The sequence below is a fragment of the Prionailurus bengalensis genome, chromosome A2, assembly GCF_016509475.1.
Source record: "Prionailurus bengalensis isolate Pbe53 chromosome A2, Fcat_Pben_1.1_paternal_pri, whole genome shotgun sequence".
Classification (NCBI taxonomy): domain Eukaryota; kingdom Metazoa; phylum Chordata; class Mammalia; order Carnivora; family Felidae; genus Prionailurus; species Prionailurus bengalensis.
In genome coordinates, this window is record NC_057348.1 from 16,915,541 (window position 1) to 16,941,161 (window position 25,621).

Consider the following 25,621-nt stretch of genomic DNA (forward strand, 5'->3'; position numbering starts at 1 on the left):
GTCTCCTTTTGATTCCCTCCCCCACCCCCAAATATATAAAAATGTGAATGGGGCGCCTGGGTGGCTCAGTTGGTTGGGCATCCGACTGTGGCTCAGGTCATGATCTCGTGGTCCATGAGTTCGAGCCCCGCGTTGGGCTCTGTGCTGACAGCTCGGAGCCTGGAGCCTGCTTCCGATTCTGTGTCTTCCTCTCTCTCTGCCCCTCTCCCACTCATGCTCTGTCTCTCTCTGTCAAAAATAAATAAACATTAAAAAAAAATTTTTTTTTAAATGTGAAAAACTACACTTAGCTCATGGGCCACACAAAAACAAGAGGCAGGCCAGATTTGGGCCCATAGACTATAGTTTGCTGACCCCTTCTCTAAAGATCTTAAAAATAACTTCTATCGGCTGGGAGCAAAGGACTCTGGATCTTGGTTTGAGCCCTACGTTTTGGGTGTAGAGGTTACTTAAAAATAAAATATTTATTAAAAAATGGGGCACCTGGGTGGCTTAGTTGGTGAAGTATCATTTTTGGCTCAGGTCTTGATCTCACTATTTGTGAGTTCAAGCCCCACATCAGGTTCTGTGTTGGCAGTGTGAAGCCTACTTGGGATTCTCTCTCTCTCCCTGTCTTTCTGCCCCTCCCTGACTCGTGCTTTCTCTCTCTCTTTCTCTTTCTCTCAAAATAAATAAATAAATAAATAAATAAATAAATAAATAAATAAATAAATAAATAGTTAAGAAAACTTCTATACAGTCTTATATTTGAGGACATTTATTTAACAGTTATATTGCACTTAATATGTGCCATGCACTATTTTAAATGCCTTACAGAGATTAATTTAATCCTCACAATTAACCCCAGGAAAAAGGTACCATGTAAATTTTTTTTTTAATGTTTATTTGTTTTTGAGAGAGACAGAGTGTGAACAGGGGAGGGGCAGAGAGAGAGGGAGACACAGAATCCAAAGTAGGCTCCAGGCTCTGAGCTGATAGCCCAGAGCCTGACGTGGGGCTTAAACTCACGAACCGCAAGATCATGACCTCAGCCAAAGTTGGACGCTTAACTGACTGAGCCACCCAGGCGCCCCAAGAAAGGTACTGTTCAATAACATTTTGCAGATGTGTGAATTGAGGCACAGAGAGGTTGAGTGACTAGCCCAGAGTCACACAGCTAGCAAATGGCAGAACCTGGATCTGAACCCAGGTATTCTAGCTCCAGAGCACTTGCTCTTATCTACAATGATATGCTATCTGTCTTAAAGGATTTATAATTATTGATTTTCTAGCCTAAAGGAATTTTAGAGATTAATCCATCCCTACTACATTTCCATTTTGTAGACACAGTCTCATGCACCAGCTTCCTGCATCGCCTTTATGATTCAAATTTGTGCCTCAGTAAAATCATGGATTACCACTTATGCACTTTCAGCGTCTCTTGTGACTGCCTAAAAGCTTAGTCTTAAATCCCACTTATCCCAAGGGTAATCTGTCTGCACAGGCTGGGCACTTAACTGTTCCCTTAGTGTTTTAGTTATGTTCCTTGTGAGATGTTTGAAGGTAGGAGCAAAAGTATCAAAATGCTTTCCATCAAAGGGAAATCTATTCTGGGCATATCTTTTGCTTTCTTTGGGAACACCTGTCTCAGATTACTCCCAACTCAGATTTTGCCCTGCTGCTTTTCCTGCTTGAATAAGCAGCTGGTTGAATCTTGAGCCCCACCTGTCTGTTGATAGGAAACAGAATTTGTGGTGTCATGCTACACTATCCTTGTTGATCTAAAGATACCACCAAAGCAGGGCTGTGAATGGAAAATTTCCCAGTCTTTCCAAGGAAAAAAATGGAAGCTAGGTGTGAATGCATGTGTGTGTGTGTGTGCGTGCGTGCGTGCGTGTGTGTGTGTGTGTGTGTTAAAGCAAGTCAAAATTTAGGTAAATGATGAGGTGCTCAGGTCTTCTGGTTGTTTTTGCTTATAGTCTCAGATTCTACTAACCTCTGGTGAAGAGGTTCCTGTGCCACAGGGACTCAGCAGAGTTATTGCCAGGGGCTCTCATATCCAAATGTGCACCAGTCTGTCAGCCAGATAAATGATACGTTTAAGAGGTGGGCGTAATTACTTTTCAAACATATGTAGGTACCATCATGAGCAAAAAGCAAAGCTTTGCTGAATTCGTGTTAGATGGCTGTTATTAATACAGTTACTACCTATTGAGACACCCGATCCAGTTAGAGCCCCTTATTTACAGATGAAGAAACTGAGGCTCAGGGGTGAAGGGAAGAGATTTGCCTTGGTCACACAGAAAGAGAACAGCTGGCCTGGAAGTTGGCACGGTTTGTATGTACCATATGGCTTGTGCTGTCTCCCTCGGGATGATCAGATAAAGCGATTGGTAAATATTTTGACCTTTAATACTGCGCTGTACTTTCTAATAGAGTGGTTGATCACAGTAACATTTACCAGTATTTATAGTGCTTCTCTTGAGAATTTTAATGTGTTTTTTGGGTTTTTTTTTTATTTGTTTGTTTGTTTGTTTGTTTGTTTTTACTGTATTCCTTGCTATACCAGCATTAAGTAGTAATCCTACCTGGAAATGCAGTCCAACCTAGAAGCAAAACATAGGAGGATTGGGCAGCTTGCTTATATCGGTAGTAGAGCTGGCTCTAAAACTCAAGGTTTAATCTCTATGAATCAGACTGAACTTGTGAGGATTTTAGTTATTTATATCTTAGCCTTCTATGGCTGTTACTCTCAGCTGGGTGTAAAAACAAACTTTTGTTGGGGTGCCTGGGTGGCGCAGTCGGTTAAGCATCCGACTTCGGCCAGGTCACGATCTCGCGGTCCGTGGGTTCGAGCCCCGCGTCGGGCTCTGGGCTGATGGCTCAGAGCCTGGAGCCTGTTTCCAATTCTGTGTCTCCCTCTCTCTCTGCCCCTCCCCCGTTCATGCTCTGTCTCTCTCTGTCCCAAAAATAAATAAACGTTGAAAAAAAAAAATTTAAAAAACAAACTTTTGTTAAATCTCTGCTAAGTGCCTGGCAGTGTGCTAGGGTATTTTCACATGTATTACCTATCACTTGATTTAATAAGACCAATGTTGCAATTCTGAGGCTCTGCTCAGAAAAAGCTAAATAGCTTCAATCTGCTCCAGAGCCCATCCATCTAGTCATTGATTTATTCATCTATTTACTGTTGTGGAGCACCAACATCAGGTTTGCAAATATGCCCTTGAGTCATGTCCCATTGGTGGCCAAGCTGGGACAAATCAGCACAGATCCATTCCTCCAACAAGACTCAGAATTGGCGGTAACATCAGCATGATCTGCACAGGGCAACACTTTTTTCCCACTAGAACTTCAGGAATTTGGAGCGACCCTGCTGATTTGGTCGAATGACGTTCGCAGCATCTTTCTATTTGTACATCTTTCTATTTGATCTTCTTAAAAACTCTTGAGAAGTCAGATGAATAGGGACGGTCTCATAAGTTGAGAAGCCAAACATGGAGGAGGCCTGTATGAGGTGACCTTGCTAGCACAGGCTGGGCCTTCTAGCTTGCACGTTTGTGTCACATGGCCATGTGTTATGGTTACATGGCATCATGAGCCACCGCTGCCCCCATGCTCTTCTCTTCCTCCAGGCGGCTCCTTGCTTCTCTTCTTTTCTTTTCCTTCCTGTACTTTCCTTCTGTTGCCTTGCAGATGCGTCCCCAGTAGGTAGGCTTTGACTGTCAGAGTTCCACAAGGCTTCTTATACCCTCTTTGCACTCTGAGCTCTGTCCCTCGGTGACCTCTTCTTGTCTCTACACTGACAACTCCAAAAAGTGTCATTTGAGCCTAGACTCCATCTCTCTGTGTTCCAGATGTAGCCATCCACTTACTACACGGTATCTGTTCGGATGCCTTCCAGGCACTCAGTGGCAGCTTGTCCCAAACTTGACTCCATCTTCTACCCCTAACATAGCCCTTCTGTGTCATTTCTCATGCTCTGCCTGCAGAGAATGGCCCCATGGCCTTAGAGACCCTTCCTTGTACTGTTTCCTGGTTTCCTAACACTCTTAAAGTAAAATGTAGAATTTCTGAGTGCCCTATCTACTTTTCCGGCTTCACATCACATCACTTTCCTTTTCATATCTGTACTTGCATCATGGAGGCCACTTTGATTTTTAACAACTATCGACGGAATAGTGTGTTCATGATTTTTAAAACCAAGTATAGAGGAGTTACAACACATGTGGATTTATGTTACCCTTACCTTCTTCCCCTTCATTTAACCCCATTAGCTCTTAATTTTCCCAACAAAGCTATTAACAGACATTATAAGTTACAGGGGCTTCATAATTTAAAAAAAAAACAAAAAAAACCATACAGAGGAACTCTATAGGTGAGCTTCAGTCTCTTCAGATCCTACTGTGCAGGGTCCCTGCTTAGAAAGAGGTTCTGATTCCACTCTTTGTAGAAGCCAGATGGCCTGAGTGCCGAGTCTTTGCTGCAGTTTTAGTGGAAGTTGTTTGGATTTTCAGTTGGAATTGGTGTTTTTTTCTCAGAAGCACACTTATGTACCTAGGGAGTCCTGGGATTGCCCCTAATTTGCTTTGTAGATGCTAGTCATCGCATACCATTCCAGAGCAGTTAAGTGTCTGGTGCTGATCCATGCGCTTACTAAGGAGTAGTGTGAGCACAGGCACTAGGTGTGTGCTGTGTGCACAGAGACCTGATATCCTGATCCAACCCAGGCAGCTCCATATGTGGTCATGCATTTAACTCTTTCAGTTCAGAGTGTTTCATTATACCACATATTTACTTTTTTCCTTCTGCCCTAGCTTGGACTTGGAACCTAGCTCTTTCCAATACTTTAAATTAATGGTCTGATTCCGTTCTAGTGGTGCCACCAAAGCACCCTTGCTTTATTCCTTTTTTTTTTTAAATGTATTTTTTTTTGAGATAATTGTAGATTTGGATGTAGTTATTTGAAATAATAACAGTGCAGGGCGCCTGGGTGGCTCATTCGGTTGAGCGTCCAACTCTTGATTTCGGCTCAGGTCATGATCCCAGGGTCATGGGATGGAGCCCCACATGAATCTCCATACTGAGCGTGGTACCTGCTTAAGATTCTCTCTCTCTCTCTCTCTCTCTCTCTCTCTCTCTCTGTCTCCCTCCCTCCCTCCCTCCCTCCCTCCCTCCCCCCCTCCCCCTCTCCCTCGCTCCCTCTCCTCCACTCTCCCCCACTCTCCCTCCCTCTCCTTGTGCCCCCTCCCCCATGCATGCTGTCTCTCTCTAAAATAAAAATAAGTAAAAAGAGGAAATAATAACAGGGAGATCCTGTTTACCCTTTACCCAGTTTCCCCCATGGTAATCTTACAAAACTTCAGTACAACATCACAACTAAGATTTTGACATTGATGTAATTCAATTCAACACTCTTACTCAGATTCCCCCAGCTTTACTTTTATTCACTGGTATGTATATGTGTGTTTAGTTCTATCTAATTTTTTTTATCATGTGTAGGTTTTTTTATTATTTCAAAAATTTCCCACATGGCTGAGAACTTGAGCTGGGAGGAGGTGTTTATTTACTGGGTCCCTCTCAAACTCCACTAGTAAACAGCTCAAGCATAACTCCTTCTCTTTTACATAATAGCTACTTAATTTTCAGGCAAGTTATTTAACTTCTAAATCTTCGTTTCCTCTTTTACAAAATGGAATTCACAGGCGCTACTTAATGCACAGGTTGCTATGAGGGCCAAAATGAGAAAATAATGCACAATGGGTACTTAACAAAAAGGAATTCAGTAAATGATCATCTCTCTCTATCTCTCTCTTTTCCTTTTTTTTTTAAAGAAAGTGTGCGCAAGCTGCAGAGAGAAGCAGAGGGAGAGAGAGAGAGAATCTTAAGCAGGCTCACACTCAGCACACAGCCCTGAGGGGGCTTGATCCCATGGCCGTGGAATCATGACCTGAGCCAAAATCAAGAGTTGGTCATTCAGCCGACTGAACTACCCAGACAGGCACCCCTGATCATCTCATTTTTTAAGTGATTTTTTAAAACTGAGATTATAAATGAGAGTATTTGGGTTTTTTAAAGCTTTTCACAAAAATGTGGTATCTTAGGATTATAGAATTGGAAGATCCCTTAATAGGTTTGGGACTGGTGAAGAACTGCCCTAAACATTCTTAGGTGATAGGACCTTATTCTTTGTAATAAACTAAAATCTGCCTCCCTGTCATTTCTGGATCTGCTCTCATGCATGTGATGGCGCTTCTAGGGTTTGAAGACAGCTGCTGTGTCCCCCCTCCCAAATTATCTTTTACAAATGGGCTATCCTTTAGCCATTCCTCTTAAGATGTAGCTTCCAGACCTTCTCCCAGCTTGGTCTCCCTCTTCTGGATAAAGACAAATTTGTTGTCCCCTTTAACAAAATACAGAGTTCAGTTGTAATCTGGCTAATGTATCCCAAGATAGGCCTGCCTTCTCTTTACCTGAGCTTTTTGGGGAAACCAGGTCACCTAGTTTATGCACGTACCATTTGTTCTTTTGTCTTCTGTCTACTTCCCAGATGAAAAATAAATGCATGGCAGTTTAACACAGCTAATTGAACACACATTTTAACCCCCGTGCTCTGCTGTAATCCCATTAAAATGATAGTAAGAGGGAGAAGAGGTATCAGTAGATGAGAGGTCAATGGAATGTTGACACCAGAAAGTAGGAAGTGTGGTGAGCTTTGAGGGCCAGAGGAACTGAAAGTGCCTGCCGGGGGAGAGACTAAGAAGAAAGAGGATTTGTAATGCAGAACCCTGGAATAGTCCCAGAATTGGAGAAACAAAATACTGAAAACAGGAAGATTGGTTGAAAGTCTGTGTGAAAAGCAATTAGTTGCCTACAACTCCTCCCCCACTCTCCCAGGAGACCAGAATTTCAGTCTTACATATTGAACCAGAGGCATACCAAGGATAGAAGAGGGGATGGAATATGGTGCAAAACTGAAAATAAAGGCTTTAAGGCAGAGGTCTAAATAGTGAATGGTAGGACCATCACCTCTCTAACCTACTTTTCAGAATATCTGCAGGCAGGCACTCCCATCCAAGAGATCGGAAGATCCATCTCTGATAAAGTTTGCCACAGAGAAAAAGTTCCAAAGATACTATTTTTAGGGGTCCTCAGTAGAATGGCAGGGTCTTGCTTGGTCACCAATGTGACGTCCACAAGTTGATAAGCCTAGTTCTCCCACACAGAACTTTCAAACAGTTTCTAAAAATATCAGCAGTTAGGGGTGCCTGGTTGGCTCAGTCGGTTGAGCATCTGACTTCGTTTCAGATTATGATCTCACGGTTCGTGGGTTTGAGCCCCATGTCAGGCTCTGTGCTGACAGCTCAGAGCCTGGAGCCTGGTTCAGATTCTGTGTCTCCCTCTCTCTCTCTGCCCCTCCCTTGCTCACACTCTGTCTCTCTCTCAAAATTTAAACATTAAAAAAAATTTTTTTTTTAAGTATCAGCAGATAGCCACTGTCATGAGACATTTAAAGCAAGCCTCTAACATAAAAGACAGAGACCAAAACAAATGGGGGAGAAAAGAACTCAGAGGAATAACAGTAAAAGCAGGGAGGAAGAGGAGAAAAAGAAGAAAAAAAATTAACATTTAAAAAAAAAGGTTATTTATTTATTTTGAGAGTCTCAGAAAAGAGAGAGCATGGAGGAGGGGAAGAGAGAGTGAGAATCCCAAGCAGGTTCCGCGCCAGTGGTGCAGAGCCCACACAGGGCTTGATCTCATGGCCATGAGATCATGACTTGAGCTGAAGTCTAGAGTCAGACACTTAACCAACTAAGCCACCCAGGTGCCCCTAACTATAATATTGAGAGAGGTTAGAGAAGATACTGCATTTGTGAAAGATGAGTAAGATTCTTTCAGTAAAAAGCTGGATGGGGGAGACCTTCAGAAAACAAGAAGGGCCTCTTGGAAATTAAAAATACACCATAGCCTTATAAAAAGCTACAACACAGAAATATTGAAAGATAAAGTTGAAGAAGATTCCCAGGAGACTGACCAAATGAAAGAGATGGAAAATGGGGAACAGGTGAAAAAAACATGGGGCGCCTCAGTGGCTCAGTCAGTTGAGCATCTGACTTTGGCTTAGGTCATGATCTCGCGGTTCATAGGTTTGAGCCCCATGTCGGGCTCTATGCTGACAGCTCAGGGCCTGGAGCCTGCTTTGGATTCTGTATCTCCCTCTCTCTCTGCCCCTTGCCCCTCCCCCCTCAAAAATAAACATTAAAAAAATTTTTTTTTAAATATAGGCACATTCCAAGAGGCCTAACATCCGACTAATAGAAATTTTGGAAAAGAAAAAATAGACAATAGGAGGAAATTATCAAAGAAATAGGATGGAAAAGTATTCCAAGAACTAGAATCAAGTCTGTAGATTGATAAAGCACGCTGAATAAAGGACACCAACAACAAGGTATAATCCTGTTAGATTCAGAACTCTGAGAATAAAGAGAAAGTACTAAAAGCTTCTAGAGAGAGCAATCACATACTGAGGGTTAGTGTTCAGAAGGGCATTAAATTCCTCAAAAGCAACAAAGTAGAAGACATTGGAGCAATGCCTTCAGAATTCTGATAGAAAAATATATTCCCAACTTAGAATTTTATAGCCAGCTAAACTGCCACCCAGGTTTAAGGCGAATAAAGACATTTTCAAACATATTGTGCCTATGCTCTATGATATTCTGATATAATAAGAATATGTATTTGGTCTTTTCCCCTGGTTTCTGGCACAGAGCTCCTCAAACCCTTGGAATTTCCTGAATAGGGGTGATAAAAGCATCTTCTGTTATAATATTTGGTCTTTGTTCCCAGTTCCTGACACAAAAACTTCTAAAACCCTTGGAATTTCCTGAGTGATAGGAGTGTCCTTTGTTATTCATTACAAATCTCTTTCAGCCACACCTGAGTTTATGCTAATAAGGTGACTCTTTGTGGGCCCCTAGATAGCTTCAGGATGGGGGCTGGTTCCCAGCGGAGGCAACCATGTGATTAGAGGGTTGGAATTTCAGTCCCACCCTTTGACCCCTGGGAACCTTCCAGTTTAGTGAAGGTAGCCATGTGTGAGGAGAGTGGCACACATAAGGACAGAAGCTCCTGTGCTCAGGACCCATCTAGACTTTGCCCTATGTACCTCTTCATCTGGCTGTTCTTTTGTATCCCTTTACACTGTCCCTTTATGGTGTATCCCTTTATGATTACACCAGTAACAGTATGTAATCCATTTTCCCTGAGTTCTATGAGCCATTTTAGTAAATTATTACACCTGAGAAGAGGATTGTGGGGAACACTCCCCCCTCAACCCTGCCCCGACTTTATCACCAATTGCTCAGAAGTACATGTGGCCCAGCCAGACAAGCCAACCCTGAGACAGTGTAGGAGGGACAGCACAAGGGTGTGAGCACCAGGAGGCAGGGATCACTGGGGGCTGTTTGTAGTTAGGCTGCCACAAGTAATAACTAGAAGTGAAAACTCAGGAACTATTATAGGGACATTACTTAGAAAGGTGAGATAGGGGCTCCTGGGTGGCTCATTCGGTTAAGGGTTGGACTTCGGCTCAGGGCATGATCTCATGGTTCGTGAGTTTGAGCCCCACGTTGGGCTCTGTGCTGACAGCTCAGAGCCTGGAGCCTGCTTCGGATTTTGTGTCTCCCTCTCTTTCTGACCCTCCTCTGCTTAGATTCTGTCTCTCTCAAAAGTAAATAAACATTAAAAATTAAAAAAAAAAAAAAGAAAGGTGAGATAAATACCAGAAGAAAGAAGTTGCCCCTGAGAGCAGGAATCAGGGAACCAGAAGCTGCTGGTGTGAAAAACCTTGTAGAACAACTTTAAGAAATATTTCCAGGGGCATCTGGATGGTTTAGTAGGTTAAGCATCCAACTTCAGCTCAGGTCATGATCTCCCAGTTCGGGAGTTTGAGCCCTGTATCGGGCTCTGCGCTGACCCTGCAGAGCCTGCTTGGGATTCTTTCTGTGCCCCTGCCCCGTCCCACGTGCTCTCTCTTAAAATAAATAAGTAAACTTAAAAAAAAAAAAGAAAAGAAATATTTCCTTTTTTTTTTTTTTTTTTTTTTAATTTCTGACCCCCGCCCCAGAGCACACAGCCATTTAATGCCCCTGAACACCAGTAGGAGAGCAACACATGGATTATGTGAGGAACTCATAGAATCTGAATCAGTGAGGCCCCTTCAGTGTTTGGAAGATGGTGTGATCTTAAAGAACAGCTTCCAGATAATAAACCTAAAGTGGTGCAAAAGAGGCCATAGTGACAGAACTTGAACTAGAACCCTTAAATAAATGTGACCCGGGGAAGAGCATTGGGTAATGAGATGCTCTGGCATTTCTCTAATGTGGAACTGGGCAGGGATGGTGGGGGGGAGACTGTTCTTTCTGAAGACTAGAAAGTTCTTAAGTGGAAATGTTTATGTGGTTTGAAGCTATAAATGGCAAAGCTTGTGAAAAAGACTATCCTTTTGACAGATAGTTGGAAAGCTCTTTATAGGACTCCCCAGGCTAAGGATGTGTCTCCTTAGTGAAGGGTTTGACACACTTTGGAGAGAGTCTCTGTCCCTGTGTGGCCTGAGCCTTGTGGGCCATGCAGAGCCCCTGCCAGTACACAGCACCAGCCATTTGAGCTGGTTGTTGTCCCAGGACCCCCCAACATTTGTGCCCACAATGCTTGCTTTGTCCTTCATCCCCACATGTGCCCCTATTCAAGTCTGGTCTTGTTTCTCCTTATCTCTTCCTGTCACTGTGTATTTACCCTTCTTGAGCCTGCTGTCAGGAGCTCCAGGATTCTTGGACAGTTTGTCAATTCCATCTGCCTTTAATCGGGGTCAGGATAACATGAGAAATCAGGTGTTTGAGTTGGCAGGGAGTTGGGAACAGTGCAGTGAGACTGCCATATAAGTAAAAACTACCACTGGAAGCATTCAGGCTTCTAATTTTTTAACCATTTTAATGCCTCATTAAGATGTATTGCTTACATTCTTCTACTATAACTGAGTGTGTTGAATTGAAAATCTCAGGGTCTCTATGACAGGCTCAGCTCTCATGTACTGGGATGCCTCCAGTACCATTGCAAGGGGCAGAGGCTTAAGCGGGGGAAGGGGCAGTTTGGATTTTGGATGTGCATTCCTCAGTGTCTCTGTTTATATTTCACTCTGCCCACAGATTGGGGACCACAAATTCAGTGCCCACCGGATCGTCCTAGCGGCCTCAATCCCGTACTTCCACGCTATGTTTACAAATGACATGATGGAGTGCAAGCAGGATGAGATTGTAATGCAAGGAATGGACCCAAGGTACTCCATGTCTCCACTAGGTCTCACAGCCTGCAGTGCCACTGGGGGGCCTGCAGCGGGACGCGGCATCTAGCGCAGCTGTGCGCACACAGTAGGTGATTTGGTAAACCAGTTAGAACCTCTGCCCAGTGGCCCGAGACAGGGTTAAATTGAGGAGAGTTTTTCTGATGCGTTTTTACTCTATTAGAGTAACACATTTAATAGGAACTAGACCAAGATATTTTTTATAACTAGGACTGGGTACAAGGTGCTGGAATACTATTCTGTGTGCTTTTTTGTGCCAGCCATTGTAGTTGGCAAAACAGTTTTTCAAATAAGTGTCTTCATTCATTACCCTCCTTACCAGTCTAGAAGTGTTATCCATCAGAACTTCCTGCTTTGTACTCTCTACAGTGGTAGCTACTAGCCATACATAGCTACTGAGCACTTGAATTTTAATTAGTGGGATAAAGGAGCTGAATTTAAAATGTTTTAAATTTAATTGTAATTAATACAGTTTTTAAATAGCCACGTGTGACTGGTGACTACTCTATTGAGACAACACAGATTCAGAAGATGGCAAAATTGTGGTTATTTGATGGTTGAGAACATTGATGTCCAAAGAGGTCAGGCCCAAAAGTGATCCCCTCTAAATTTCTTCCACTGTCCAACACAGCCCTTCCTAGCAAACAGTTATTGGCCTCAAATGTCAGTACTGCCGCTAGATGAATTTGCGCTAGATGAATTTTGGGGGGCGGAAGGCAGTACCATAACCCCTGAAATCATGCCATTTAGGCACTTACTTAAAGTTGTCCTTACATGTAGAGTCGCTTACTACTGGACCCTCTACATGGAAATACTTTCCTGATTACTGCATGCAGACTTTATGTAAACATATCCCATAGTATGCCTTTTTGGGCCTCGAAGGGGAAATGGATGTTTATGTGACTGATCCTATGCAAGTCTATGAACTGAGAATGTATGTTTATAACCTAGGCTGTATCCAGGGGCCCGCTGCACACCTACTATGTGCCTGGCACTGTTCTGAGATCTGGAAATGCAGTAGCGAACAAAACACACAGGGTGACTCAGGGCCATGACATTCTCGTTGGAGGAGAAATAATAAACAAAACAGGGACTCTAAAACGTCAGCCAGTAACCTGTCATTTGTTGCCTACCTTCTTAATCTCACAGTGATGGAAAGAAGGGGTAAGGGAGCCAGGAAACTGTAGTACGCTCTGACTGATTGAAGGTGATCTGCCCCAGCACATGGGGAGGATTTATATACCCAGTGCAAGGCAGAAATCTCAGGCCAGCTCCCTCTAAGGAAAGACACAGAAGTGGGTATGCAAGGGCAGTTATGCACTCTCTTCTCTCAGGTCTGTGTCTGAAGGAGCTGTGCTCATCACCACGCACAGCACACGTGCTTCATTTAAAAGAGGTAGACTGAGCACCTGTTATGTGTGCTGCTGTAGACACTGAGGAATAGCACTGAGAAGACAGCACCTCTTATTGTACCAGCTTTCTAGTCGTGAGCATCTGGCATTAAACATGCACATGCGTCGTATGGCTGGCAAGCGAAAGTGATATGAGAAAAGTAAAGCAAATGAAGGTGGGCTTCTGTGCTGTTCCAGGGTGATCTGGGAAGGCTTCTGTGATGAGGTGACATTTGAGCTGAGACCTTAATTAAAGTGAGGGAGTGAGCCATCTGGGGAAAGAGACCTCCAAATAGAGGAGCAGCCAATGCAAAGGCCCTGCGGTGAGAGTGTGTTTGGCATATTGGAATGTAGTGAGGGCTAAGAGTAGAAGGTGATGAGGTGAGAGAGCTGGAGAGGGGTCAGACCACATAAGGCCCTAGAAACAGAATTTGGATTTCATGCTCAGTGGGAATAGAAAGGCAGAAAAATTTGTTGGAGTCTCATTCTGGAAATTCATCTCGAAGAAATAATAAGAAACATTATTTATGATTGCAATACAATGAATGCTATGAGCTATTTTGCCTACCAATAAAGGAAATAAATTATAGCTTGTTTATGTGTTGAAATACTATATAGCAGTCACTAAAAATGATAAACATGAGGACAGTATAGCAACATGGGAAAGGAGTTGATAAGGTATTACATGATTATATCCATACCGTCTCTACATGCAGGCAAATGGGGATTGAAAATGAACCTAGAAAAATAACCACTGTTGACTCATTCAGTAGTAAGATAATGGGCACTTTCTTTCTTTTTTCAGAATTTTCTGAATAAAATTAGGCAATAAAGACAGCTTAAGAAGTAGAATGTATCTTTGGCTCCTGGTGAAGTAATTATTCCTTTCAGATAGATTCTCAAAGGGCATGGGCAAAATGGATTTTAGAGAGGAGCCCACACATTCTCCAGGTCAGCATGTCAGCTTGGTTAGGGCCAGAATCTCTGAAGAGTATCCTTTCTGTTTCCTCTAGCGCCCTGGAGGCTCTGATCAACTTTGCTTACAACGGCCACCTTGCCATTGACCAACAAAATGTGCAGTCATTGCTGATGGGGGCGAGCTTCCTGCAGCTGCAGAGCATCAAAGACGCCTGCTGCACGTTCCTCCGAGAACGGTGAGGTCGTGCGATGGACCTGGCCCATTTCGTTCCTGGAATCCCCTGTGAATTTGTTGAGTCTTTGGGGCATGCCGAGTTTTCCGAAGGGAGTGAGCCAGGGAGTTTACTCTGCAGAAATAACCTTTCTTCAGATCTCTGTCAAGTAGTGTCCAGTTATTTGGGGTGAACATTTGAGGGGACATGATTTACGTACCCCCGCCTGCACTCCCCCTGGCCTGACATGTACCTCTTCTTCTGGTCCTCTCTTCAGTTTGACCAGCCACTAATTTAGCTGACTGTTCTCACCAAGCCGATTGGTTCAGTGCTACCTGTTGCCTAGCCTGTCTCCATCTTTGTGTAGATCCTGCCCCCTCCTTGAATGTCTTGGCTTCTTTTCCCTTCATCTCTTGAGGAGCCTACCCAGATTTCACCTCCTAGAGTTCTCTGGCTCCCTCCGTCTCCCAGAAGCAATCATGGACTGTATCCTTACCTAAGTCCAGCATTTGGCAATGACCTTTTGATGACAGAGCAGATAAGAAGGCTCTTCCTCCCCCTCCGGAGGCAGAGCTCTTAGCCACAGGGTAAAAGCTGCGCCTTCACCACTAGAGACTTGAGGGTGCGGGTTAGCACTGGGCTCCACATAGGCAGGGAGAAAGCAGAACAACGTTTCTACCTGAGCTTCTATGATCACAGGTCCCTGATCTGAAAACCAGCATTCTTCCCACCTCAGATCTGCCCTTCTGAACCTCATTGCATCGTAGAGCTGCCCCCTCCCATTCCTGCTCCACCAGACCAGTTCACTTAGCAGCTCTGTGGACCCCACCTGCTGTCCATGTCCTGCCCATGCGGTGTTCTTGGATGTCACTGAGCACTGCTGTGTGTGCACCTAGTCTTGATAACCGTGGTAATGATGCTTAGCATGCAAGGCGCTCTCTGCTGGGCTCAGAGTGAGTGGTTTCATCATGAGGTAGATGGTCTGTTTCAGGTTTTACAGATAGAGACCACATAATGAGAGCACAGCCCCAGAGCCCCGCCTGACCTTGCCCCGGAATGCGGGGGGTGTGGGGCACACAGTCTTTCCTACTCATTTGTGAGCTTCTTCTTCTTCTTCTTTTTTTTTTTTTTGTCTATTTATTTATTTTGGGAGAGACAGAGACAGCATGAGTGGGGGAGGGGTGAAGAAGGAGAATCCTAAGCAGGCTCTGTGCTGCCAGCTGCATAGCCAGATGCAGCGCTTGAACCCACGAACCGTGAGATCATGACCTGAGCTGAAACCAAGAGTCAGACACTTAACAGACTGAGTCACCCAGGCTCCCCTCATTTGTGAGCTTTTTAAGGACACAGATGAGATTCTTGTTTGTCTCTTTGTCCCCACAGAACTCAATGATTAATTAGGCACTCTGGAAAGAATTAAGGTTGGCCACTCTCACAAGGGGACAGCAGCTCCACCTAGGGGCTTTTGAGGTCATCACTATCAATACTGGACCAGCCTCTTTTATAAAGTAGTGTCGTCCAAAAGATGCTTAAAAAGTGATTTTTAGACCAGTGGAATTTTTACATGCATCAGTGACATTTTAGGAAGACATACTTAAACACAAAGCCTGATGTTATGTCTGTCTTTTGACATTTTTCCATTCAGCCCTGCAAGAAAAACACACCTTCAACTAAACTGGGCTTTGACATCTAAAAGAATGGGATGTGGGAAGCCTGTCTTTATTCCTCCACACAGGCCCCAGAGGCTTGGCCTGCTTTCTATTTTCTTTCCAGTAGTTACCATCACTGCTTCTGTTCCTTGGGGTGGTTCTCCTGAGCCTGGCTGCAGAGTGTGTTAGGATGTCCCAGCTGCCCCCTTCCTATGTATCCGCTTCCCATGGAAGCATGTGGACCTTCCATTTTCAAGTTTTGATTGCTAATGACTTGAGAGAAACCATTCTGAGCAGTGGTGGAAAAGACAGGATGTGCCAGGGCACAGAGAAGCTGCAAAGCCATCAGAGTTCTTAGAGCAGTCATTCCTGAAGTCTCCACCTATTGGGTCTTCAGCCTCTCCTGATTTCTTTTCTTTCATGAGACTGGGGTTGATTTTTTTTTCTTGTGGCCCCTTTCCGAGTCTTCAGATGTATGGACCTCCTTGTGTCTAGGTGAGCATTGGAGCTGTGTATTTTCTAAAATACTCGTCTCAGAACATCAAATGCGTCAGTGAACCAAGCCAGTAAGTTATTTAATTCAAGTCATTGCTTCCTGACTTTGATAAAGCATTACATCTTACTGTGGCCTCCTTGCTTACAAGCTATGCCAGCAAGGAAGGAGGTCGTGAAGTGTCCACTGAAAGATGTGCGTCTGTATCAACACTTTGGGTTCATTTTCCCTCTTATCTTCTTCCTGCTCCTGAACGGGGCCGTCTCCTGTGTGCCAGCATTCCCTCCTCCTTCCCCACCTGCTGCCTCACAAGCAGGCTGCCCACATCCCATCCTTTTAGATGTCAAAACCCAGTTCAGTTGAAGATGTGTTTTGTTCTTAATGCCAAGCCAGTGAAAGGCAAAGGTGAGGTGCAGGAATCCTAGCCCGAGAGGGAGCGGATGGGAATGTGCACAAGTCTCATTCAGTCACTGTGAGCACTGCAGGAGAAAGGCATTATTTGATGACTGAGCTGACATTCTGATCTTAAGCCCTGTGTTCCTCACTGGACATGCTGCCTTGCCTAAGTGTTGCTCAGTGCTCATGCTTCCCTGGCCTTTGTGGAAATGCATGTAGGTTTCCAAAGCAATGGACAGACAGAGCCAGTTCAGTCTGGAAGGGAAACAACATCTTGTGGAGTTTAGACTATCCCAAAGCCAGACTCCTGAGATTGCCCTTCAGGTCTGCTGATGAGGGGCAGGGGTGCTTGTTGGTGAGTACAACTCTGCCTAGAACTTTAAACAACATGGCGGCGGGGTGGGGGGAGCAAACCTTCTGATACATACCCTCTCCCTCCATGGATTATCAGTCACAAAGTCAGAATAAGAAAAGCCCCATCCCCCCAGGATCTCCTGCTGTCACTAAGATTTCAGCACCACTTTGGGCTCATTTGAGATGCAACAGTAGTAAGAAAACCCTTATAAAAATGAAGGCAGCTGCCCTGACTTCATGCCAACCACCACGCTGAGTGCTTTTGCCACATTCTTGCTTAATCATGGCCACGGCCTGAGGAGGTGGGTAGCTGTTGTCAGGTGAGGCTTTTTCCAGGTGAGGCTGTTAGTGGCACTTGAGGGATCCTCCCCTGTCACCTGGTGCCATGCAAGGCCCGGATTTACCCAGACGGCCCCAGTGAGGGCAGGTCTGCCTTGGGGCCATGGGAACGCACAGAGGGTTCAGCCTCGGCACCGCCACTTGCTTGTAGAAGGCTGTGGGCACGTTTCTTAGTTTCCCAGAGCCTCAGTTTTCCATCTAAAAATGGAGGCGATTACTGCTTGGCAGTGCGGTTGGAGACTCTGGCCTGGCAAAGTACTGGGCTCACCGATGGTGCTGAGTGGTAGCTGCTGCTGTCGCTTCTGGGCGTCTGAACAATTAGACCCATAGAGCTTCTTGCTATTTAGAAAAGATGAAAAAAGTAAGTAAAAGAATAAGATTTTAGATCAACTAAAAAGATGAAAAAGTGGAAGGGTCCCGATGTTAGAGAAGTCATCTCCCCACGTGGTTTAAAGTCTCATCCTACAACCTCAGTACCCTCCTGGGGAACAGAGGTAGATGTTCACCAAAGCATGCCAGCGGCCGAAGGAAAGCAAACAGGTTTTCCAGTATGTGCTCTCTTCTTCTCTCCTCAGGGCTGCTTCACGGGACTTCCCGGAGAGCTCATTCCACCTAGATGCACTGAGCACGAGGCCCAAGAGGCAGGGCCCTCTGAGGATATAAACTGTCTTAATTTTAAGCCTGTACAGTTGAGGCACTCGCTGAGAGGCACCCCTGAGGTCACACAGGGAGTTTCCAGCAAAGCTGGGGTTTTTTCCATTCTGTAGCACCCCACCCCCCGGAACCAGCCTGAGAATGATCGAAGAGAACATTCTTCCTCTGAATTGTTTCTTTTCATCTTCTCTTACGCCAAAAGCCTCCACCCCAAAAATTGCCTGGGTGTACGCCAGTTTGCTGAGACGATGATGTGCGCGGTGCTGTACGACGCGGCCAACAGCTTCATCCACCAGCACTTTGTGGAGGTGTCCATGTCAGAAGAATTCCTGGCCCTGCCCTTGGAAGACGTGCTTGAGCTGGTGTCTCGGGATGAGCTGAATGTAAAATCTGAGGAGCAGGTGTGTAGAGCAGGGCAGCGGTCTGGTCTGCAGGTGACATGGGGCTACTGCTCTTTCTGATCTTTGTTTTCAGTTGTTGTTGTTTTTTTAATTTTTTTTTTTAACGTTTATTTACTTTTGAGACAGAGAGAGACAGAGCATGAACGGGGGAGGGTCAGAGAGAGAGAGGGAGACACAGAATCTGAAACAGGCTCCAGGCTCTGAGCTGTCAGCACAGAGCCCGACGCGGGGCTCGAACTCACGAACCGCGAGATCATGACCTGAGCCGAAGTCGGACACTTCACCGACTGAGCCACCCACGCGCCCCCAGTTGTTATTTTTTTAATGAAGATCATGATGTGTGTGCAGCTTGTTGATTGTGGGTTTGTTTTATTATACTACATACATCTTTCATGAACATTTGTATCCATGTTAGTGTCTAACATTCAGTTGATTTTATCAACATCGCATCCCTTATTGGATGTTCGGGTTATTTCCAGCATTTACTATTGGAAGTAATGCTGCCATGAAAGAATCTTATTCTAAATTTTTTTTTTTTTCAACGTTTATTTTTGGGACAGAGAGAGACAGAGCATGAATGGGGGAGGGGCAGAGAGAGAGGGAGACACAGAATCGGAAACAGGCTCCAGGCTCTGAGCCATCAGCCCAGAGCCCGACGCGGGGCTCGAACTCACGGACCGCGAGATCGTGACCTGGCTGAAGTCGGACGCTTAACCGACTGCGCCACCCAGGCGCCCCGAAAAAATCTTATTCTAAAGGAGAGCAGAGCACCGGGGCAGTCGCTGGGGAGGAGTATGAGGTCAGGAGGGGTTGGTTTGTTTTTTAAGGTGAGAGAAATGACGGGTACATTCGGCTGCTGGTGGAAATTTTCCAGAAGAGAGGCAAGAGTTGGTGATGTAGGAGAAAAGGGAGAATGACTGCTGGAGCAGTGTCCTCAGTAAGCGAGAGGAGGCAGAGCAGAGGGCACAAGGCGTGTACCTGTTAGAAGTGCCAGCCATTCTCATCCACCACCACAGGAGGAAGAACCCCCGCACCCAGTGGCAGCGGGGAGGCGTGGGGTGAGAAGGGAGGTGCTGGCAGATTCCATTGACATTCTCTTCTGGCTTGGTTCTGTTTTCTCAGCTGAGAATGGGGATCAGGAGGAGTAGTAAAAACGTGAGGTCGGATGAAGAGGCATGCACCAGCCCTGTGGGAGCTGGAAAGGAGATGCAGCTAGAGGAAGGAAGAGGGCTTGGTGGGAAGTGGCCCCGATGAGATTAGCAGTCACATATTTAGAATGGGCCGGCCAAAGGGTGCCTGGCTGAGCCGAGTCAGAGGTGCATGCAACTCATCTTGATCTTGGGGTTGTGAGTTGGAGCCTCATGCTGCGTGTACAGATTACCAAAAAGAATAGATAAACTTAAAAAAAAAAAAAAAAAAAGAATGGGTGGGCCAGCTCTGTCAGCTGCAGAGTGCGGGTGGGGGTGAGCTTAAAGAGCTGGACCTCACCAGAGTAGAGACTTTATTCCCAGGTGGGCATGATTAAGGGAGATAGGCTCAGCATGGGCACTGAGGGCACTCACATCATAACTCATGGAGCCGGTGCTGGATGACAGTGGGGAGGAACCAGGCTCTGCAGGGGGCCCTGAGAGGGAGGTTGGGGGAGAGGGAGCACTGTCAAAGGCTCATTGGCATCAATTACTGAGCAGAAAGGATTGGAGGCGGTGGTCACTGCCGGCAGATTGAAATTGATGGAAGAGGCGGAGCCTTTGGATGATCAGAGGGTCCTCGAAGGACAAAGAAGACCTCTTATTGGAATGGTCGAGAAGAATGTGAATAAATGGGAGTGCAGGGTGTTAGCAGAGGAGCGAAGGGTGACCCTTTAGGTGAGCAGAGGTGGGTGTAAGTGCCTGAAGAGGACTGGGGAGTAGATGTTACCTGGAGCAGAGTGGGGCGAGGGCTGCACAGCAGAGGGCTCGAATGCAGGGGTGAGGTGTTTAGATCTGGCCCTGCGGACACCGGGAGCACCACCCGACAAGGCCTCCACCTGTTCAGTCGTTGGGAAACTAACCAAAGTCCAGGGCAGAGCAGCTTGGGGTATTTGCAGTGGAGAGTCCTGGCCTGTCGTGAAGTTCTGCTTCAGCAGGAGGAGCCCCAGGCTCCAGGAGGCTGCTTATTTCCCTAATGTCAGAAAAGCAGGGGGAAAGTGGGCCCTGAGTGTGGTCGTGTGGGCCCTGTGATTCACAGGGAAGAGCTCCATCCCAAGAGCAAGCCCCTCTCTAGCCATTCCACTAATGAGCGTGACCTGGGTCAGTTCAGTTACAAGTGGTACATTTCAGGGGTTTTAGAGGGACATACCCTTGTGGCTAGAGCTGTTAGGGAGACCTCCAGAGAACGTGGATCTGGAGCCAGCGTTAAGAAAAGGGGAGTGGGTTTAGAAGAAGAGGAGGAGGTGAGGGGACTTGGAGGTGACATGAAGGTGGCAGTATGAACAGAGAACTAGCCAGCCTGGGAGGTGGTGGGGGAGGGGGCTAAGGAGGAAAGCAGGCACGGTGGAATGCAGAAAGGAATAAGGAACCATTGACAGCTTTTCTTTTCTTCTTCTTTTTTTTAATGTTTATTAATTTGAGAGAGAGAGACAGAGCACGAGCAGGAGAGGGGCAGAGAGAGACGGGGAGACAGAATCCAAAGCAGCTCCAGGTTCTGGGCTGTCAGGACAGAGCCCAATGCAGGGCTTGAACCCATGAACTGTGAGATCATGACCTGAGCTGAAGTTGGATGCTCAACTGACTGAGCCACCCAGGTGCCCCGGCAGCTAGCTTTTCATTAGGAAGGTATAATGAAAGCCAGGAGCTTGTTATAGTCACGAGGCTTATGTTTCAAAAGATGGCCAAATGGGGCAGCTTGGGGAGGTAGAAAACAGTGGCTTCAGGAAACAAGGAGGAGGAAAGATTGATGGACCCAAGGGACTAGCTGAATATAGGGAGTGGAGGGGTGGAGACAGGGTGGTTGGGTGGGGTGCCTGGGGATACGGCCCAGGGAGAGAGGAGTTACTGTACAGCTTGCATCTCTGCCGCGGCAGGTCTTTGAAGCTGCGTTGGCCTGGGTCAGATACGACCGGGAGCAGAGGGGGCCCTGCCTGCCTGAGCTGCTGTCCAATATCCGCCTACCCCTCTGCCGGCCCCAGTTCCTGTCGGACCGTGTGCAGCAGGATGACATGGTGCGTTGCTGCCACAAATGCAGGTGAGTGAGGATCAGCCTGCACAGGATGCTGCCGGGGTCCAGGCAGAGGAGAGGACGTGGCCCCACTTAGGCTGTTTATGTTCCAGCTCAGGGGAGGAAGGATTGAGTGATCAGTTCTAATTTATAGCACGCAGATTGATCTGTCTTCTGTCTAGAGCCCGGAAAAGCCCAAGTCTGACCTCTTGGGGAAAGAAATGTGCCATGAGGGAGCATCAAGGCAGAAGGGGCTTCCTCCCCCATGCTGCCTGAAGATTTCCTAGCATCTCCAGGAGCTCACTTGGTGACGACTCCGTGGGGCTCCTTACTGTCTCCAGTAAACATTAGGGCGCTGGCCTTGGGTGGGTTTGGGCCCATCTAAGTGATGGGCAAGTGGGACATGTTTACGGCACCTGAAACTTTTACCCTGGGTAAATCAGTGCTGACCTGGCACAGCAGAGCTCCCAAAACAGCTCAGAAGGCGGTAGCCCTTTAGGAGGATCATTATAAAAGCAGAGCAGCAAAGAACAACGTTCACCTTCCTCCAAACTGCTTGTCCTATTCCCAGCGGGTTCAAGGGAGGTCAGTGGCTGTGTGCGAGCAGTATGAAGGTGTGTTTTGGCAAGGGGTGGAAGTGTGGCTACAGGTAGGTGGGACCCCGCAACCAGCCATCTCAACGGTGCTGTTAAATTTGAACTTCATTCTGTAGGCAATGGGTGGCTATCGGAGGTTCTTAGAGACAGCTTGGACTATAGTGTGGAGGGTGGAATGGAGAGGCAGGACTGGAGGCAGAGAAATCCACCAGGAGCAGTCGGCTTCTGCTGCCACAGTCTAGGTGAGCACTAGCGAATTGCAGGGTGCGAGCCATAGGTATAGGAAGGGCTGGGTCTCCGTTGTGACAGGATGCAGGCTGCTTGTTGAACCTCCCCAATGCCAACTGCTGTGGCCGTCACCCTGTTCTTCTGCCAGGTGTGTGCTTGTTAGAAGATACTCATTTTGATTACACCTGCTGACATGGGCTCTGCTCACCCTGCCTCTCCAATTTTGAGCATGTTTCAATAGCTGTGTATGGTTTCCCCTGGACTCACCTGGGTTCAAGACCAAACCTTCCAGAAGGCTTCTCCTCCCATGTTTCCCCGGCAGTTCAGGTGGGGAAGCCATGATTGGAAATACACATGTAGACCACGTGGGGAGAGTACCTCCTGTCATAACATCTTGTGCCTTGTTCCAGGGACCTGGTAGACGAAGCAAAGGACTATCACCTCATGCCAGAGCGCCGGCCCCACCTGCCGGCTTTCAGAACTAGGCCTCGCTGCTGCACATCCATCACTGGCCTTATCTACGCCGTGGGGGGCCTCAACTCAGCAGGTATCTTGCAGCTCCTCTTTGCAGCGCCCTGTCTTGGACTTTGCGGACGAAAAGGCACCCAAACAACCTAGCCCGGCCCTCTGGTTCCCCTCCCTCGTGTGTCACCACCCTGGTCCCTCTTGATTTTGTACAACTGTACTGCAGTTAAAGCATGCCAGATGTTAATACCGTTGAATCAGAATATCAGAGCTAAATACAGCCCTGGGTAGAATTCAGTTAAACACCCAGTTCTGTTACCAAGCTAATCATATTGGTCATACGGATCTCTGGAGTTAGACTATGACCATGTCCCCATGAGAAGGAAAATTCTCCATATACACAGGTTCTGCCACTATCAATAATGCTGTTTTCACTTCCTACCTGCAATGAAAAGCACACATGCTTCGGAATCCGTATGTTGTTGGCAGCTCTTACACAGTCAAGTTTTCAGGAAAGCTTGTGGGCCCCTCTGCCCTCCTGCCCACCCAGGCACTGCTGCAGGGCCGGAGAGATTTGTAACGTGGTGCCTGAATCTTTGTGGTACAGTGGCGTGAGATTGTCATCTAGGTGAAGGCCAGGCCGGTTCACAGAGTCAGTCTTGGTTTGTGGAGGTGGGGCGTTGGTGGGCAATCCTGGGCAGCTTCATTTTTAATTGAAGGTTAATGAGAGGTGGGTACAAGTCTCTGCTGCTTGTTAACCATGTGACCTGGAGAAGGGAAGTCCTTAACTAGTACACGCTGAAGTGTGGACGGTATGAGGTACCCCACAACAGAATAACACAGGGAAGGTGGATTATCTTATTTGATCCACAAAAGAAACAAACAAACCTGTTGTATAAAGGTAGGGTTGGAATCATTCCTGGCTACTGTAACTACTGTTTATTGAGAACTTAGTATGTTTTAGAACTATGCTAGGTGCTTTGCCTATTCTGTCATTTGATCCTGACAACAAAGCTGCCACAGAGATTATCCCCATTTCATGTGTGAGAATAGAAGATAAGAATACAAAGCAACTTGCCCAGAGTCACATGCTAGTAAGTGAAAGTCAGCAGGGGACCCACCCCTTCCCTCCAGGCATGCTTCCTGCCCTGGGGGGATAGTGTGCCCATTTCCCATCTTTGGCTTTAAGCAGGTGGAATACCTCATTGCAGTTGTAAAACTGCCCTCTCCAGAAAGTGCATGCCTCTTGTCTGATTCTGATTTTCCTTGAAGAATTAGGTTTGAGGTTAACACAGCTGGAATGTCGTAGTGGGCCCATCTGGCTCCAGTAATTCTGTGGGAAGAATTGATAGAGTCAGGTCAAACGTTCCATATAATCAATGCCCAACAGCCGTGATCTAAACACGTGGTCTCATTTGTTTTAATTTGAGTAGCAAATTTTTATGCAGGTGATTCCCTGAATGTGGTAGAAGTATTCGACCCCATCGCCAACCGCTGGGAGAAGTGCCATCCCATGACAACAGCCCGCAGCCGTGTCGGTGTGGCTGTGGTGAACGGGCTTCTGTATGCCATCGGAGGGTATGACGGCCAGCTACGGCTGAGCACTGTGGAGGTCTACAACCCAGAGACGGACACATGGACCAGAGTGGGGAGCATGAATAGCAAGAGAAGGTATCCTGGAAGCCACTTGTGCAGCCTGAGCACACACACTGAACATCTGGGGAGCACCATGAGAGACAAGCAGAGGCACATAATAATGTAAAACACAAGCTGGCCTGGGAGTTTCCTGCGGCCAGGCCAGCCCCAGCCAGCGCCTCCCGGGAGCCAGCCCCCCCATCTGCTTTAAAATCCCTGCCTTGTCCTTTGAGGAACCTGGGGAGATGAGACACAGACATGTGGAAGTTGTATTATTATTTAAGTGTCAGATAAGGACTGAAAATGCACGTTATGGAAGATTCGAGAAGGGGGAAAAAACTGGATGGGAACCTCTGGAAGATTTCAGGGAAGAGGTGGGATGAAAGTCGACACTTGAAGAATGAGTAGGATTTCACTTTATTAGTGATAAAAGGAAATGAGCGATGTTGTCCCTTATACTCTCTTCCCCCCCCACATCTCTGCCACACGCAGGCTTCCACTACCCCAGGGAGTATGTGAGCCGCAGCAATGCACTTTACTTCAGGGCCCCCACCCCCAGGTGTGAGCACATAGGTATTTGTGAAGTGAACCAAGTTTATGTCGCTTAACAACTTCCAGATACTTGTTTCCTCCATCGCTTGCCTGCTCAGATTTCCTGAAGAAGGGTTCGAGGGCATCCAAATAGCACCTCCATTCAGCCTTCTTAGTGCTGAAGAGGCAGGCAGCCTCTTCCCTTACACCAGGCGTGTGTGGAGCATGTGCACGGTTGGGCGGTGGGAGCTCTGGAGTGGGAGGGGATAACTGAACAAGTTCTTCTGCCCTCTGTGGGGCAGTTTCAAGTGGCATTCAGGTTTCTCTTCCGGGGCTGACAGAGGAGAGGAAGTTGTCCCTACCCGTATAACCAGAACAGTTCTGCATTTCTCTTTCATAAACTGAGCTTCCTTGACAGAAGCCCAACTCTAGAGGGAAAGTTAAATGAATTATTTTTGAAAGGGACAGTTTGAAAACCACTGGGGCAGATGCTGTGCTTTGGGTTTTCTGTTTGTAAGATCAAGTGACTGCATATGTGGTGAGGAGAAAGAATCGGGGTGGGAGACCTTTACCATGTGAAAGTGTTGGGCCAGGAGGCACATGTGCCCCGTCGTGCAGTTAGTACGTGGCCTCGAGCCGGAAGGAATCTGCTTCTGTACTGATAAGACCAGATTCACAAAGGGTCAAATTAGGCTCATTTGGGAAAAATAAAGTTTGTATACACGATCTGCTCCTCTCGAGACCCTGAGCTAACAGGCTTGTGGTTCCTTTCTCTCCCTCTCCCTGCCTCAGTGCTTCCCTTTTCAGCTCCTTGGGTGCTTTGTGG

General features: G+C 46.6%; 1 protein-coding gene across 3 annotated transcripts in view; it reads left to right on the top strand.

Annotated features, from left to right (window-relative positions):
• KLHL18 (kelch like family member 18) overlaps nucleotides 1-25,621 on the top strand; it is a 55,842-nt gene that overhangs the window by 22,963 nt on the left and 7,258 nt on the right. For 2 of the 3 annotated variants that reach the window (XM_043587274.1, XM_043587276.1), the window contains 6 exons: nucleotides 11,184-11,314; nucleotides 13,743-13,883; nucleotides 17,947-18,145; nucleotides 21,207-21,367; nucleotides 22,575-22,711; nucleotides 24,063-24,300. In XM_043587274.1, coding sequence (XP_043443209.1) covers nucleotides 11,184-11,314; nucleotides 13,743-13,883; nucleotides 17,947-18,145; nucleotides 21,207-21,367; nucleotides 22,575-22,711; nucleotides 24,063-24,300 — 1,007 coding nt within the window. The remainder of the gene's footprint in view (nucleotides 1-11,183; nucleotides 11,315-13,742; nucleotides 13,884-17,946; nucleotides 18,146-21,206; nucleotides 21,368-22,574; nucleotides 22,712-24,062; nucleotides 24,301-25,621) is intronic. The other variant, XM_043587275.1, reaches the window with a different exon arrangement.